The sequence below is a fragment of the Poecilia formosa genome, unplaced genomic scaffold, assembly GCF_000485575.1.
Source record: "Poecilia formosa unplaced genomic scaffold, Poecilia_formosa-5.1.2 Scaffold69, whole genome shotgun sequence".
Taxonomy (NCBI): Eukaryota; Metazoa; Chordata; class Actinopteri; order Cyprinodontiformes; family Poeciliidae; genus Poecilia; species Poecilia formosa.
In genome coordinates, this window is record NW_006800008.1 from 1,661,491 (window position 1) to 1,679,581 (window position 18,091).

Consider the following 18,091-nt stretch of genomic DNA (forward strand, 5'->3'; position numbering starts at 1 on the left):
TTTATTGCAACTCCATCTGCATGTCATCGTAAGACATATTGATAATTTGGATCATAATAAAGCTCAAATGTTTACCGCAAGTTGGGAGGGAGGAAACTTTGAATGCATTGTATGATTGCAGTTTGTTCAGACAAAGACCTGTTTCCATACTTTCTAGAGCATAAATGTGAGGTCACTGGGGTCAATCATGCTGTGAAGTTAACAGACTATAAAATGAATAATTAATGTCCCAAAGCACTCAGGCTGCTGTACAGCACACTAAAAATTCAACAGCATGCAATCTGTATAAATTATGATCTCTATGTAGGGCAGACGTGTTTTATAGTTCGTCAGTTATGTTCCTTATATTGTCGTGATCAAACTCTGTAGTTTATAATTCTGTCAAATTAATTTTCTCTCAACATTTTAGCAAAGTTAAATATGCATTTAGCAAGAGGGAAAGCAAAATTATGCGCTTTTGTTTTCGGCGTTTGAAACTTGAGATGTATTACTTGCTGCTCATCTGCCTCACGAAGGTGGTCATGGTAGGAGGGATCTGTGTTGGAGATTTTAGGCCAGAGAGGAACAGGAAGTCGCTGTTTATTTTTCTCATTTCCTCTTTGAGGCTCTGCTTGTGAGCCTGCTTCTCCATTCCCTCAGCTTTAATCACTGACAGCAGCAGAACATGGACACTCGTATTGGTTCACACATCTGTCTGCGCTCCCCACCAAACCATAGTGCAGCTTCATCACTTTATTTATTTATTTATTTTTTGATTGGGAACAAATTTATCACATTGTCCACTTTACTTGGCATCAATATTTATGCAAATGATTAATGAAGGGGAATTATCAGATTGCTTTTTTTTAACAGAACAGTAACTATTTCTGCTGCTTCAAATAATAATTTTTACAAATATGTTGGAAACATTTTTTTTTAGCATAGACGTAAGCAAAAATACAGGAAAAGCAAGTTTCGTTCAATAAATTTGCCTCTGTTTTCAAACAGCTGAATTAAATGTTTCTTTTCTCAGCTAAGTAACTGACATTGTGCAGCAACAGGTAGGGGAAGGGCAATACCGGGTTCCCCAGTGACTTTTTCTAGGATGTAAAATTATTTTTTTTTTTCCGTTTTTTCAAGCTGTACCACATAAAAACCTTGCTGTGTCTTTTTTTTTTTTTTCCAAACATCCAGCCCATGCCTAAGAGAAACTGACCGTCCTTGTTTACATTTTTCCTCACTGCTACATTCTTTCTTGAATTAGTTGTGGTTCTGTAACATTATAAAGATCTGTAGTAATCCTTGCTGATGATCACTTGGAGCCCTGTGAGGCCAGCTCAGGCGTCCATGCCATCTATTTAACCTGCTGGGTTTTGATCTTGTTGGCATGAGGAGCGACGTAATGCCAGGGAAGGTTGTTGTGGTCTGGCTCCGTCAGTGAGTCTCCATCCCCTGTCTGCTGCTGCAGAAGCCGCCGCACAAGGGCTCTGTTAGTGAATACGTCAACAGAAGTTGTATCTGTGTGACTATTTGACCCCTCAACCTTGGCTGTGCTGTTCTCTCTCTCTTTCTCTCTCTCTCTCTCTCGCCTTTCGACCCCTCACATGGAAACATAGTTGGCTCTGAAGCAGGGGTTTTGTTTGAGCCGCTGAGCGAAAGCCAAAATGAAATGTACAGTTAAAATCTTGCTGGCATCCCCCCCCCCACTGGTCGTCTTTTTTTTTTTTTTTTTCCATGGGAATCCCAGTGCCATATATGGTTGTCCTCGGTAGCAGCAGCAGTTGGAGTGCTGAAGGCGAAGGCTGCAAGTGTGTGTGTGTGCGCGTGTTTGTAGTTTGGCTCCATCTCCAAACAGCTCATCTAGTTAAGGGACCCAGCTGGTTGCCTTGCAGCGCCTTCCCTCCCTCCCCCCTTGTACCCTGTGGCCTCCCAAATCCTGCCAATTGCACAGGAGCTGCGAGTTCTTTGTCTCAGGAGTCAATGCACTCACGCTTACAGATGTAGGCTTCACCACATCACCAATAAAACCTTCGCACTCTGATCACAGGAGGCCCAGTAATCCATATTTGTGTGCTTTTATTGTGTTTTCATTGGAAAAGTGCTTGGCTCACCTTGATGGCGCACAGAAATATGCAAACGCAGAGACATAATGTAGTCATACTTGCATGCAGGCTGTAAGAAGGAATTCCTTTTGTGGAAGTGACTGTGCGCCTCTGAGCCAATGACGTAGGCCGGGAGGCGGGGCCAGAGCACCGAGGCCTGAAGCCTCAAGGCTAGGAGTATTACTTATCTGGGAATGTCTACACTGGTGTGCTAGTCCAGCTCCTCGCTTCTGACTGACAAGGTAGCTTTGGGGAAAGAAGTATTACTACTGCAGGGAGTGGAGGAGACTAATCTCTAATTTCTTTCTTTTTTTTTTTAACAGAAAGGTGACATTTCAAAAATAGGGATGTTGGATTAATTACATTAAATTTATATATCCTCTTCCTCCTTTCTGACATGTTTATATGCACATGAAGCTCATGTGAATGATTATTTCCTCTAAACTTTTCAGTCATAAATACATTATCACAGCAGTTAGGGTTGAGTATTGACTATTATGACCCTGAGTAAGAAATGCTGTTTACGCGATGCCATTCCACCCAAATGTGCTGCCAAAAGTATAGCGTGCTGAAGATCTTAAGGCAAGAATTATTCATAGGTCTGCAGAAATAATAAAATATTCATTAATCGAATTAAAATAAGGTTATTTAAAACTTTCATTTATTATTTAGGTTTTGATCCATAGAATAAACCACTAACTGAAGTGATTGGTAAAAGTGTCAGTGTGTGAATGGAGGTAAATCTGCAGAATGTTTTCTCCCATCTCATTAAAACCACAGGAATAGAGTTGCATTGAATTTCTAAGTGTTAAAATGGCAGCTTATATAAATCTGCCAGACTGTAACTTTCCATTGTATAAAATGGTATTGATAATCATTAATCGCTAAACAATATAATTTCTCTAACCAAATGTATCACTTAGTTTTATATCATGTTTTTAAAGATGGTACAAATGTGTTGCGGTTGTGTTAGAACTTTAATTCCAACTGAAGTTTATCACAACTCTTGAGAAGAAGACTCTGACCTTCTGTTAAAAATTCTCCCACAGCTTCCCCTTGCATCCAGTATTTTTGTAACTATTCTTTCTGTTTAATTTATTAAATGTAACACAATAACTTGACATGCACCAATAGAAATTTTGTGTTTAAGTTCTGAACCCCAATTTTTCTAACGCTTTGACCTGCTGGTAGACATTTTATCATGAGCCTTTTTAGGACATTCAGATTTTTATGAGAGTAATATTTTGACAGTTTTCTGAATCTTCTATTAGCTGCTAGTATGGCTAGCATTTCTAAAACATGAGTCGTATTTCTAAAGTTAGGAAGCTCTAGGATATAAAAGTTGAAAGCTCCTCATATCTTTTAAGTCCTGCTCTCTCACAACCTGGGTGAACCACTGGCATATTTTAGAAAACTGTTTCCTCTTTATATATAGCTTCTTCTTTGACGACGCACAGCTTTATGTGTCTTCAAACTTCATTTTTAGATCCCTCGCTCATACTGAAATGGGAAGTAAGCATTACCCATCAACGCTTGCTAGCTGGTACTGCTTACCAGCTGCTTTCAGTGAAGGCAAAAGGTTCCTGACTCTTATCTCTTATCAGGGCAGGTCGTGCTGTAGATCATCCGATCCAGACACGAGCCAATTTCTCAGTGAACCTTTAGCAACCAATCCACCTAGACTTTATTTGGATGTAGATATTCCCAATGGATACTTTTTTTCCTCCCTAGTCAAGTCATTTTTTAGTATCCATATGTGCTCTGTTATCGGTGTTGTATAATGCTGATATGCAGTAAACCTTATCTTTGTTGTGTAATGCCAGTTATTAATGTCTCCTCTATAGTAATGACAGTGATTCTGCCATAACTACAGGCAGTGGCTGCTGCTGCTGCTGTAAAGAGAGGGGAAGAAGCTCCCACAAACCGCTATCTCTGTGAGCTTTGAGCTGAACATCTGAGGAAGCAGCTAGAGGAAGTCAAGGATGGGAGGGGTCTTCAAGTGTCTCCTTCATGTTAAATTTGGACTTCTGTTCACAAAGTCCTCCTAGATAATAAACCCAAAATAGCAATACCTGTCCCCTTTCTAAATGAGATCTGTTGTTTTGCTTTGTGGAGGGATTTTTATTTTTTCCTGCAAAGTCGCAAAAGCTTTTTAGGGATTCTTGGCATTTACATCCTCTCACGTTTATTAGAAGGAAAATCCTTAAAGTTAGCAAGATGCTCTCCATTTAACATTGGTCTGCTGTTTGTTTCTCTGGGGTTTGCTTAAAGAAATGCATTGTGGGCTTTCCATGGAACCCTGCTGTGTTTTAAAATGAGATTTTCTCTGTTTATTTACATTTCTAATGTAGTCAAACAAAACCTGAACCCATGCCCTCTCTTTGTGTTTTTCTTTGTGTGGCTCTGCTGTAGGGCCAAACAACCACCCATTTGTCTGTTTGGTGCCCAGTGGAGTGACGCTGTCCATTTTGTTTTATGGCTCTAGTGGACGACACCACTTCAATCCCATTTTATTAATTTAGGATTATACAACTCCTTATGTACCTTCTGTATTCACCTGGTTCTGATCCACTCCAAGATAATCCCATGGCTGTGTCCGACATCAGTCAGATGGGAGAGCTTTTCACTGATTAAGTATTAAAAATATGTGCATATCTCTGTGTAGATCAATGTTTGGTCTGGACATTCAGGCCTCCAATAGGACAAGTTTACAGAAAGTATGGTTGTAGCAAACCTGGGTTATTTCAATAAAACCATAGCAAAATGGTAATAACTTGCATTTAAAAACACTTATATACATATTAAAATGCAGGATATTTTTAAAGTGCAGTTAAGCAAATCTGTTGAAACCTATCTGCATGTTTATTTGCACATTTTCCAAAAATTTTAATTAAATTACTTTATAATTGCATTTCTGACTTTATTTTGCTGCTGCATTGATAACCACCCTGTGTGCACCCTAATGGATTAGCAGGGCTGTTTTCAGAGGCTGGTCACCCAGCCCACATTAAACTGTATCGACCAATTAAATGGAGCTTCCTGTGTCCATTGATTTGGCGTAGTGCTTCATTTTATTTTTGCTGTTGCATCAACTTCCCAGAAGTGTCAGCTTCCATTATGCACAGGGTTTTTTATCAGCTCTAGCGGCGGGAACGCAGCTTGTTTGTCTCACTAAGTGACAACATCAATTACGGTGCATTTAATGCTTGGGGGGGTTTCAGCTATTTCTCCTTTTTTTTTATTTTTTATTTTTTTTATAAAGGATCAATAAATGGATCCAATATAAACAGAACAGAGTAGTACGACTAATTATTTCATTTACAGTCAGGAGAAAACGTTTTTCTCCAGCTGTGTGGCTCAGCACTGCCCCCTCACTGCTCATCAGCTGGCTGAGTAGAGGCTATTACACTTTTACATGGCATTTAAGAAAATGCATCAACTATAAATGATGATTTTAAACTCTGTTTAAAAGCTATTCTTCCTGCTTTCTCTTGCGCACACTGGTATGTTTGAAGCTGGCTTGCCTTCTCGCCGCCTCCTCTCTGAATGACACCACCCAAACAGGTTTAAAGCATAACGTATGTAGGAAGAGGACTTGCGTCACATTTGATGTGTGCAGGCTTAGCACACGTCTTTATGTCAGTGGCTGAGTTGATTGGCTAATGAGTTTCCCCGTGTGAATTCAATTAATTACCTGGATACCCTTTTGTTTAGTGTGTAATGACTGTCTGCTGCTAGGTATCAAATGTTGGATTAAGTCTGTTCAGTATGCAGAAACGTGTGCTGCCTCCTACATGTAGGAGAATTTTCACATCGCAGGCTTTTAGATGTGATGTTTGAAAACGTTCCCTTCAGGCTACGACACCAAACTTTATTGTCGACCACAAAACACGACAGCCATTAAGGAATTAGTATGGTAGCTGCCTGGAGCGGCCCTCACAGGAAGGCCTCTGACGCGTTTAAGGGACATTCGCCATCATCAACGCCATAGATATTATCTGCATAGATAATCCCCTTCATATTCTAAAATACAAACTGAAACGCATTATGACAAGTTGAAGGGAACAAGCTGAGGCTTCTGTGATTTTCTCTGCTTTGGGTAATTGTTTTTGGAAATGTAAAAGTGAAAACTCAGACGGTACTAATGGGTGATGTAACCCATTCACTATGCAGAGAATTAATGTTTTTATTTTTTATTTTCCTTTTCCGTTTTGGCTGCTGTTGCACACTCTGTGTCTCAACAGGCTACCTGTCTTTGTTCCAAATCAAATTACTTTAGAGAAAGCACACACATAACACATAGCACAGGAATAATACTCATGGGAGTGTAAAAAGGTATCTGCCCTTTTGTTTTTTGTTTTGTTTTTTTCCTGTAGTAACACTTAAGTGTTTCAGATGATCAAATGTTATTATCAGGCTTAATATCGACAAACCAGTTTTCAAATGAGGATTACATTTTAGAGTTAAAAGCTAACCAAACCACCTTGCGGGGATAATCACCAACCAACCATGCTCAGATGGTGGGCGGGTGAGAGATTACTGCTCTTTTTTTGAAAAAGAAGTACCGGTAATCTTTTTATTTTTCCCTCTTTAGTTGGTTTTCATCGAGTTTCAGTGACATCTGTGTGGAAAGTCTTACAAAGCTTTGGAGAATGCATGGAAAAGTGTTGACTCTTTCCAGGCGTGCCTTGCTAACTAGCAAAATTACCCAAGGAGCAGATTGACGACTCTGTGGTCCAAAAGGAACACAGAGCAACATCTAAAGCACTCCTCACATGCCTTAGCAAGAACGGTTCAAGAATGAGAATCCTTCCCGTTTTAAAGACCAAAACCACTCCAGACCTGACCCACGTTTGTCATGTGGGAAAATATTTTGCCGACTTATGAGTCAAAAGTGGAACTTTTTGGCAGGTGTCTATTGCTACGCCTGGTGTAAAGCCAACTCAGCTTTTCAGAAAAAGACCTTAATGCTGACTTTTAATGATACTGGTGGTAGTTTAATGGGACTTTTCTTCCTTCAATTACTGAACAATTTGCTGCTCTTTACCAGAAACCATGAAGAAAAATATCTGATCAACACTTCTCTTTACAGAGTTTGGATCTTTTTGGATATTCTCATCTGGAATCGATAAAGACCACCAGGGTTTGTTGTTTTTATAGTTGTAGAATTGTAACAGTACAATGTGCAGTGAATTGGAGGTGTTGCCTCTATTTCGAAGGCTACTTCAACTTTTATTAATTAATCATCACTTTCTGTTTTATAACAAAGAAAAACCTGCTTAAAATCCAAAACGTACCATCTGTGAAAACCCCCCTGAGCCTCTTTTAGGAACCGATCGCCTACGTACAGCCTGACCACAGAAATGAATCTCAATTATAATATCATGCACATCAAACACAAATACACAGTTACTGTCAGATAAGCGCAGCGAGGCTTTTAATGCTTCAGCGCGGGAGAGTGCTCCCAAAACGATCCAAATTTGGACAAGGATTCCACTCGGATAGTAGTGTGCCCTGAACAGGAGGCCGGCATGCGTTCATGTGTGTCTGTTTCTCCTGTGGACGCTTATGTTGTCATAGCAACCCGAGAAGAGAGGCACATGGTCCAGAGCGCAGCCAAGGGGTCATGGGTTGGAGGCGTTTGTTTATTTTTTTTCTTTTGTATTTTTTTTTTATTATTGTTTATTACTGTTCTTAAAAGTAAAGCACAGCAAACTGTATCTTTGACATTAAGATATATTAATTGAAAGGGATTTCTTTATACAAAATAAAAATTTCACTGGTCTTTTCTGATATTGGAACTTTCCACCAGTACAGAAACCATGCATTGTTTGTTTGTTTTTTTTTAAACTAAATTGTGCAAAACTTAACACCGTTTGTATATATATTTTTTCAAACCAGTATAAAATCACCATACTTTTTCCATTCAGCATTTCATAACCCTTACCAGTTAATGAAAAGTACGTCAGAATCTCAGACCTGCTCACTCTTTGTGCAAATTCTTAGTCATCATAGAGATTGTCTCGAAACGCCTCCATCATGATTTAAATCGTTCTTAAATTAGAGCTTCCACACTTGCTACTTTTTTTAGTTCTCGTGGGCATCACTTGTGTTGTCACTGTCAGCTTGGTTTGTGCGGCAGCTTGGTTTGTGGGTGGTGTTGGTTAGGACACAGTTCGAACGGCTCTGCTGTCTAATTTGAGGTGGTTTTCACAGATTTCATTTTCATTCAAAGGAGACATTTGCGCGTTTTGCTTCCAGGGGTGACGAAGCGGTTTACGTGCAGCTTTTAATTGAATGAATGGAGCTGTTTTGGCAGAGATTTTAGTTACTTTTACTTTTTTTTTTTTTCTTTTCAGATTACTTAAACAGTCTGTTTCTCCACATGAAAAACATCTGCTGGGCGATGTATGTTATCATGTCCATAAGATCCAATAAATAATCAGGCAAATTTTCAAATTATACTAATTAAAATTTGTTGGAGCCAATACCTTAATGAAAAGTGCAATAATAAAGTAAATGAATGAGTTGGTAATATTTATATTTGAATTGATAATTATAAAACTTAATTTTTAGAACTTATCTGGGTGAAACTACATGAATTTCTGGGACAAAACGTTTGGCTCTCATTTATAGCTGACCTATTCCACTTTTCCCCTTCTCTTCATAAATTATCAGTATATAAACACAACACGTCAACAGCTATATCAGCCAGCGTAGCGTTACACTCTGCGGTATTTCAAGCACCCCTGCTATGTGCAGGCATTTTGGTAAAGCTCCAGCTGCCTAAATTCCTCAACAGTTCTGGACACACAGAGCAATCCATCAGCAGGACTCAAATGCTCTTTCCCACTGACATAAACTCACGTCGAAGTGTGTGTGTGTGGGGAGAGGTTTGTGGTCTCATTCTGCTCCCCTTTTCTTTTAGGCTTGCATAGATGACAACATTGACATGGTGACATTCCTGGTGGAACACGGAGCCAGCGTCAACCAGCCCGACAACGAGGGCTGGATCCCCCTCCATGCTGCAGCTTCTTGTGGATACCTCGACATAGCAGAGTAAGGATCTTTTTTTTTTTTCTTTCTTTCTTGGAAACATTATCAGATTTGAGTTCTGCTTACTCATCCTTTACATCCTGTCTTGTTTTTACACTGAATGCTGCACTCTTTAATCTAAAGATCAAACAAAAATGGATGACTGCTTTGACCCATGAGTTCAGTTTGAGCCTGACTATTTCACCATTTTCTTTGCCGTTTTGTCTGAGTTTCCTTAACACTACGAAAACACACAGAACAAAACGGCTAAGATATTTTTCAATGCTATTCTACCACATCAGTGCTGATGCTAACAAAATCTAACAAAACAGTGTTATAACTACCTTTTATTGGTAAATTCTTTGTATTACACTTCTTGACTATTAGGAATAGAACATGTATTTTTTTTTATTAACAATTGAGCTGCGGACACAAATAGGCAAGCAGCTGACCTTTTCTGACCATCTTCACATACCATTAAGCTGTCAGTGTCTTTGGCTTTCTTTTATTTTGTTTCTCTTCTGCCCGTTTTTCTGATCAAAATGGCATAACGGCAAAATAAAAGCCTGAAGTTTATATATTTATATGGATCTGCCACCACTGGCAGCTTCTAGCTGCAAAGCTGGCTACTGTGTGCTGTGCTGCTCTCAGTAGTGAAGGAAAACTAGAGACAGTCCACAGTAGAGGGAAAGAAAGGTACCTAAGAAAGGTTAAGTCAAATCCATTTTCGGTTCATGCCTGTGAAAACAACTTGAACATTAACGCTTCTTGCATTTGAATGACGGTAACGTAGTGAATGTGGTTTGGACTTCATGTTTCAGATGCATTTGGTACAGCACAACACGGCTTAATGTCGGGTATTTTTTCTATTGACTCACTTCTGGTTGCATTTTCAGATGAGAATGTTAAAACATTTTCAGAGAAAGATGTTGATATGGTGTTAGATGGAGAGATTAAGGTTGGACAGTTGGACAAATTTATTGACCATCAGCGGCCCCTCACCTGGTCGTACTTTTAAAAGCAATTTTTCTTTTTTGTAGGGTTTTTATTTCTCCCTAATAGTTACTTTCTAAATTAATAACAGTGCTTGATTGAAGCCAAAAGACACAGCTCATGGAAAAAATAACTAATGCATTTAATAGTGCATACAAACTCCTTCCAGCTGCAAACAAAGCTTTTGTTTTCCCCAGAGACCCTTCAAAAGCAGCGGCAATTTATTTATTCACTTATAACAAAGGCATTCGTTTAGATAATAATTTATTGTGACACAATTCCCTCACGTTCTCAGGAATTTAGAAATGATAGTGATTTGTACCGTGACGTGTAATATTTAAATATAAAGTTCCTTCTGTGATAGTGGTGATTGAAACAAATCTAACACTTAATAGATATTATGCTACTCAACATTAATGGGCTTCCTCAGACTGATTTCCAATACAACAGGCCGAAAAAACTGTTTTCATCCAGAGTTGCTTAGAATTTCCATAGAGATTATGTGTTAGTGTTGGGTTGTCAGAGTTCAGGGCTTTTTTAATTGAGGTTCTTAAAGCTGAAGCTAACGGCTAACCAATACGAAAGCAGACTTCTGCCATCTTCTGTCATTTGCTCCAGAATGTCACTGTGCAGTTATTTGCACAGGAAATGGAAGTAAATGGTGTGATACCATTGATTTTGTCAAACAGTCCAAAAATAGAACATGTGAAGCATTTCAAGCGAGACCCTCACATAGAAGTAAGGTGGTGTTAAACTCATTTCTTCACTTTGTGTAGAATATTTGTGTTTTTCACATTGTTTCCTATTTGTTTCTGGTGTAAATAATTGTCTTATGTGTAAATGACTGAATAATGCAAACAGGGCTCTTTAAAGATTAATCAAATAGTATGACTATGACTTTAAACTGGAGTTGTTTTAAAGTCTGCTTTGGTCGCCTCCTTTGGCTAGCTGTTAGCTTTAGCCTCTAGGTCCAATAATCCTGAGTATATTTTAAATCTAGGCTCCAACAGTAATTTGTTGTGATTAAAATAACAGTTTATAACCTTTTCAAGAAAACATTTCAAAATTCTAAACCATCACTTCTAGGCCCAAACTGTGAAACTCATGTGCTTTTTGACCTTGAAGTACTCACTCATGATTGAAGTTTGAATCCTGACGTTCTCACACCACGTAAGATTGCTCTTCAAAGAATGAAGCGAAGTTCCCTGTGTCGGTGAGGGTTGAATGACTTGTTGCCAGCTGAAACAAAATAACCACCTCAGTAATTTTCCAACAGGAGTTTCTTTCATCTTTACTAGGTTAAATTTAGGGGGTGACTCCTTTTTTAGCTGGGCTTTGCGGTTCAGATGTGTTTTAGCATTGTAGAGTATTTTCAGCCACATGCTAATTTTGTATTAATTTGAAAATATTTCAGGCCACAAAATCGGGAACACTCGGGTTATGGAAACTAAAGCAGCACCACCATCACTTCTGCAAAGACGATGCTTTAAATCAGTCAACTCTAGTTAAAAAAAAAAAAAACAACCATTACCTGATCCAGAGTTATGGTTGGTGCTCCTTCAGTTTCAAAGCGGTGCCTGTTTTGCTTAATCTAGAAATACTCCCTGTGGTTAATGGTTCTTTGTAATGTTCTTCTTTGTCCTACAAAACTCAAATTTTCTGGACTTTGTGGCGAAAACACAAGAACTTACTTTGGAAAAAGTCCAATCTCGTCAAACAGCCCCATAGAAAATATCTAACATTGCTGCCAGTCATAAAGAATGCAGCGAAAGTTTAAACTATCTACAGTTCTGACTGTAGAATACTTCTTTGAATTAACAGATAAAATGGAAATGTATGCTCAACGTTGAATATTTCAAACAATTGTTAGCAACAAAACAAATAGCTAATCCCACTATTTAACGCAGAATTTATTTTATGAGACGGAGAACGTCTGTCAGCCAGCAGTGAACGTCAACGGGTTGTTTTAAAGCCTTTGCATTCTCGCTTCCAGTAACCTTCCTATAGCTATTTGTTAAACTCCCCTTCAATATTTACCAGTTCTGGTGTCTTGACATAAAAACCCTTGTTTTTGTTGTTGTTGTTGAATTCTAAGAGATTAGGGTCGCTCTCTACACCTAGAGCTGCACTCTAGTGTTTCTTGCCCTTTTTGTATTTGTCAGCTAAGAAGATGGCTCATGTTGGCATAAACCAACACACAGATGTTATCTGGAGATATTTAAATGGGCTGAAGGGGCTAAAGGAGCTCAGTAGTACTCATTGTTCAGCATAGTGGGAGTGTTCGTTGACCTGCTTTACTAGGGTTACATTTCAGAAGTCTAGCTCTGGGCTGATATGTTTTTTCCAAAAACTGCAGCTGGCAGGGGAGAAGCAAACATACCGTATTGAATAACATATTGAAAAATTCTGCTTCGTTTTGGTCTAAAAACGGTCAGTTCTGAGTGGATCCTCAGGAACACACCAGCAAGAGGCAGCGTAACAGAAAACAAGAAGTCATTTGTTTAACATTTTCGGGGAAAATGTCAAGTGGCTGTGCCGATATGGGTGACTAATGGAGACATCATGTCACAGAGGGAGAAACTACAACCTGACGTAGGCTGGAAGCTCTCAGTAGGTCCATTTAAATCCCAGCATCCTCTTTTACAATCGCTGTAGTCAATGAACAGAGCCAGATCTGTTTGGCTCCGTTCTCACCAAGGTCAACCTAATGCAGGCTTTGGGTACGAAACTCAGTGAGACTGCAGACCACAAAACCACAGAACCTATTGAGCCAACCTTGGGGGGAAAAAAAGGAACAGAACGTCCAATCAAAAAGGTTGAAAATTTGACGTAATTGTTCTTGGTCAGTTTCTATTTGTGTGAAATTCAAGAGTGTTTGAAGTGGGTTGTTGGTCTAATGAGAAAGGCCTGAGTGTGACCACCGCTTTAATTGGAGGCAGCTGAACTAGAGAGGCTTAATGGTTTAAATGTCTTCAGTTGCTGCAGGAAAGAAGGCCTTGAAATTAAAATGACATTTGCTTCATCTGACTTCATCTTTTTATGCTTTATTTTTTAAAGCCGCTGCGCTTTCTTCATAGCCTTAGGAGACCCAGAGAAACAAATGCAATTAAATCAAGATTTTGGCTAATAAATATTAGAGCCGCACAATGTATTGGACTGGACTAGTCATCCCAATGTCAATGCATGCACTACGGAGACAGCAAATTACTGCAGTGATTTAAGGCGCTATGTGCTGAAACTATGCCAAATTCATAATTGGGAGTTTTAATGGATCACCACCATATTTGATGCCCACACCTGTTAAGATCTGAGTGACCAGGCAGACCAGAATCCAACATTCAGTGGTGAAGATAATAAAATGATTGAAATGTTTCCATTTTGTTACTTTCTACTCCCATTTCTTACCTCCGCGTGAATCCTTTCGTACCTTTCTTGAACCATTTTGTGTCACTTTATTATTCTTTGCAATTATGGAAATGCATGTAATGTTTGGATGTTTATGTAGTTTCCATTGATTATGGTTCATGCTTGGTACCAAACTTGTTTTCTTTCTTTGGCAGATAGATTTCTAAACATTCATAATCTAACATTGTCATCTTATTGGCTCATTATGTAACCCTGTTACAGAATAAAATGTCATGCATTACTCCTGTGTACTTGTATGAATGCTCCTTTAGCACAGTTATGATTATTTAACTGCATTGATTGATTACAATTTCTTTAAGTGTTATATCTACCTGACCTGTAAAACAATACGCACCCGTGAGCTCCACCACCGGCATTGGAACTAAAAGCAAAAATCATCAGGTTCCTTCCTATCTACCAGTTTCCTCAGAGGTTTTAGGAGCTAACGATTCCCTTCACATTGTTTTGAGGAATGAAATTGCTGAAATTCTCCCCTGCAGGTATCTGATCAGCCAAGGTGCTAATGTTGGAGTTGTGAACAGTGAGGGGGAGACGCCTCTGGACATTGCTGAGGAGGAGCCAATGGAGGAACTTCTACAAAACGAGATTAACCGACAAGGTACAGTATGTTGTCCATCCCCCAACTCCCTGTGGGATGAGCCAAAACTTCTCATTACTCAGTTTAGAAAAATGTGCTGTTGGCAAATATCTTGATCATTTGGTAAAGTATGACTAACTACATTTGACTGTATTGTAATGGGGTTATTGGACTGTGTGTGAATGGATCTGAATCTTACCGTATGATTGGATTGCATCAAAACAATTTGAATTGAAGTTAATAAATGCCTTCATGACAGTCTTTGTTAATGGCGCCATTTCGAAACACAGAACTGAATCTAAAAGAAAATATGAACGTATAAATATTTGGAACCAACTTTATTACATAATGTCTAGAATCAAATGATGCACTTAAATTTTAATGGCATCCTGAAGGAGCCTCTTGGTATTTCATGCATGCAAGTCTGTGTTTTGAAATATGAGCTAAAGAGTCGGTGCGTCAGCCACCTGCTGCTTTCCTGGCTCCCTAATATAACTAACTCGTTATAGAAAAGTCATCCATCTGTGTCATTCACCGTCATGTGATGATTCAAAGTGAAAAGTTGAGTTTTTACTATTTCTGTTCGGGACACTCCTTCATGGAGAGCAGCTGTCTGCCAGCGTGTCACCCGGCTCCTGTCCACAGGGGGCGCTCATCAGTTTGTATTGTACAAAAAGACCTGGTTCATTGTCTGAGGCATCAACTGTGTTGGATAAATCAATTTGTTTGTTTACGGTCAACAAGTCGCATTGCATGTGCATACATTTCCACCTCAACAGATCTATATGCGATACTTAAAGCATCTTTATTTGCCTTAAGTATTGGATCACCCTCAGCCGAATCCCCTATTATTAAATAATTCTAAATTGTTTGCAATATCCAGATCTCGGCGAGCAAAATCCAAGTTTTGTTTGTCAAAACAAAAACAGGATTGCAGAAACTGCTTTCATGACAAAGCTCCACTGGAGAGTGAATTCGCAGTGATCCTGTCCTGAGGGCAGTTGCTCTTTTCTTTTCTTTTCTTTTCTTTTTTCATGCTAGAGGTAGTAGGCAGCATTATGCAACTAGCTGTTGTGTAACACTTCCCTGCGTTTGTGGTTTGATTTTTCTGTTTTCAGATGGACACCACAGAGTTAAACTTGTTAGCAAGGGGCCAACAGAATCGCTCAGCTTAGAAAACTTGTCCTCGATTCTGTAGAGGGAACTCCCAAAGCTCCATCTTCAAATTGAAATCTGGAGATTAATGCTGCAGTGGCATCGTTTTCATGTCATCATCAAATATTTCAGTATTTCACTGCGATCTGTGTCATCTCACGTCAGACTCGTTTCTCTCACTTAAGGAAAATCAGCTTTGGAGTGCCAAGTTTTCCACTTAGCTCTTGCTCTGTTGCTGCTTAGAGGCCATTAGGCTCCATGCTTTTTATAGACTGTGTTGTCTGCTTCAGTAGAGATCAAAGGATGCTGGCTGACCCGGTCAGCCCTGGTTCTCTACATTAGGTAAAATGATGTGCATCAGTTTGCTGTCATGCTCTGGTGAATTACATTGAATGCAGTGCCTTGCATAGACATTTTTGAACTTTTCCATGTTATCATGTTGGGGTAATCTCTACTGCTTTTAGTAAGAGTTTGTTGTAGACATTCAAAACTTTGCAGTGATAGAAAAATGATGCCTGGTTTTATCTTTTTTTTGTGGGATAGCAGTCTGTTTTCTGTCTCCAAGGTGATGCTTTGTACAGCAATTCATTTTAAATGGGTCTCTAACCATGTGGTTGCACCCAGAGCAGAGGTCAGTGACCTTTAGTTCAGATAAACAAAATCTGTTTAGAGAAACAAATGACCTTAACAGAACCTACTATATAATTTGTTTCTATTAAATTAAAGGGTAACTACTTTAAGTCTGATCATTTATTTTTAAATGTCAAAATACATAATTTGCAACAAAGACAAAAAATTGCTTAGTAGTTATTATTGCACTGCTATTGTAATTTTATACAGAAATGTTTTGCATATGTTACTTTAAAACACCTATGAAAAGTTGCCAAAGCTGATTTAAAAATAAATAAATACTTTACATCTTAAAACTTTGCCTAATGCTTTAGCATTTGTAGCCAAAGTTATTGAGATCAACAGTGGAGTCTTAAATGCAACATGTGGCTCTTGAGCTTCAGGTTGCAGAATAGCTCAATCTCAGACGAGACCATTTATGTCACTAATTGTTTTTGTTGAATTATAAAACATTGATATTTTGTAAAGTTGAGAAAATATGAATGCAGTCAAACTCCGAACCAGTGGAAAGTAAAATAAGATGGCACGACTCTAACTTTCCTCCTTCTACTTTCTTTAAAATGCCGGTTTTTCCTCAACCGAGCATTTGCCAACCCGAGCATGCAGTCGCAGGCTTTCCTTTTTTAGCTTTTGATCAGAATGGAGCAAAAAAGCTTTATGATGAGCTTAAGCTTGGCTCCGACCCCAGAACACTTCTTGGGTCTTTGTTTATGTAATGCAGTTGAGGCTCCGCTGGAAAATCAGCGCAACACGCAGCAGTGAGTTTTCAGGCCATGTTTCAGCCAGGTGTCACACTAAGTCGGGGCTGTTTTCACCGCTTCCTTGTATGGATTGTATAACACTGACATACTGACCCACTTAACCAGCTAAGCAGCGTCTGTGTTTGCAACTATTGTGTTGTTTAATTTACTGGATATTGGCACAAACTGTTCCCCAAAGCACAACAAAGTACTCAACAAAACCCTTGTATTCGGAGGTGGCGCTATAATTATCTACGGTCTGGTTTTCCTCTTCCAGAGCCTGAAATACAGCATATAACACAAAGACTTGGCTGAAGTTAATTACAGTGATGCCTACGGTTGAAACTGTGGCTTGTTTTGTGGCTGATTATGTGGTGTGTGTGTGTGTGTGTGTGTGTGCGCGCGCGTTTGTAGAAGTTCGACTGACATCACCTGACAAACTGTAAATGAAGCCAGGTGAGACATCTTTCTGGCATGCTTGCCAATCAACCAGATGCAATCAAATGTGTGGAAATGTTGATAAAAGTGCTAAGAGTTATTCTACTATTTCCACTTTGGGAATATATCTGGCGAGGCAGCAGCTTTCTCCTCCGAATGCAGGTAGTCTTTACGGTTTCATTTGTCTTCATTCCTCCAGGGTTGGACATAGAGGCAGCCCGAAAAGAGGAGGAGCGCATCATGCTGAGAGATGCTCGGCAATGGCTGAACAGCGGTCAGATTCAAGACACCCGGCACGCCAAGTCGGGAGGAACGGCGCTCCATGTAGCCGCCGCCAAAGGATACGTGGAGGTTTTAAAGTAAGCATCGCTGCATGTAGCAACCTGCAGCACGACGCTGGTTCACCGGGTGCATTCAGAGGAGCACAAGGGGACGAAGTTGGGTTATGACAGCGGTCGTAACACAAGATTTCCCAGCGTAGTTGCGTCTTATCATTTTGCTTTGTTTTGACATGGTTTCTGTGGGTTGTTAGTACACTTTGCGCCGCGTGAGCATCGGAGCGGCAGCAACTCGTTCCTCGGCTCCGGGATGACGGCCAGAACGCCGCTGCCTGTGGTTCTTCGAGGTCCTGTGTGACACTGAGCTGTCGGTTTGCTCTTCATCCAGCTTTAGCAGTACAATTGAAATAAAACACACAATTTGCAAAGTTTAAAAAGGACGTTTTCACAGAGTTCCTCGCAAAACAGTTATATCTCTTAAACTTGGTCACGTGTTCTTATAACAACCACAAATGTCAATGTTTTAGGGTATTTTATGTGATAGACAAACCCAAATTTGTTTCTTGCGTTTGTATTTAACCCCTTTTAACTCCAAATAAAGGTCTGGAAATGCCAGAGAGGTCGGGGATAAAGTTGTGGAGAAGCTTAAATCAGGATTAGGATAAAAACGCATTCAACACTGCAAAAACTCAAAATCTTACCAAGTATTTTTTGGTCTAGTTTCAGGTGCAAAATATC

General features: G+C 39.4%; 1 protein-coding gene across 5 annotated transcripts in view; it reads left to right on the top strand.

The window, feature by feature from the left end:
- The window catches only part of ppp1r12a (protein phosphatase 1, regulatory subunit 12A), a 42,751-nt gene that overhangs the window by 8,523 nt on the left and 16,137 nt on the right, over window positions 1–18,091 (top strand). For all 5 annotated transcript variants that reach the window (XM_007555287.2, XM_016673037.1, XM_007555288.2 and 2 more), the window contains exons 2-4: window positions 9,010–9,140; window positions 14,015–14,133; window positions 17,275–17,434. In XM_007555287.2, the coding sequence (XP_007555349.1) occupies window positions 9,010–9,140; window positions 14,015–14,133; window positions 17,275–17,434 (410 nt within the window). The remainder of the gene's footprint in view (window positions 1–9,009; window positions 9,141–14,014; window positions 14,134–17,274; window positions 17,435–18,091) is intronic.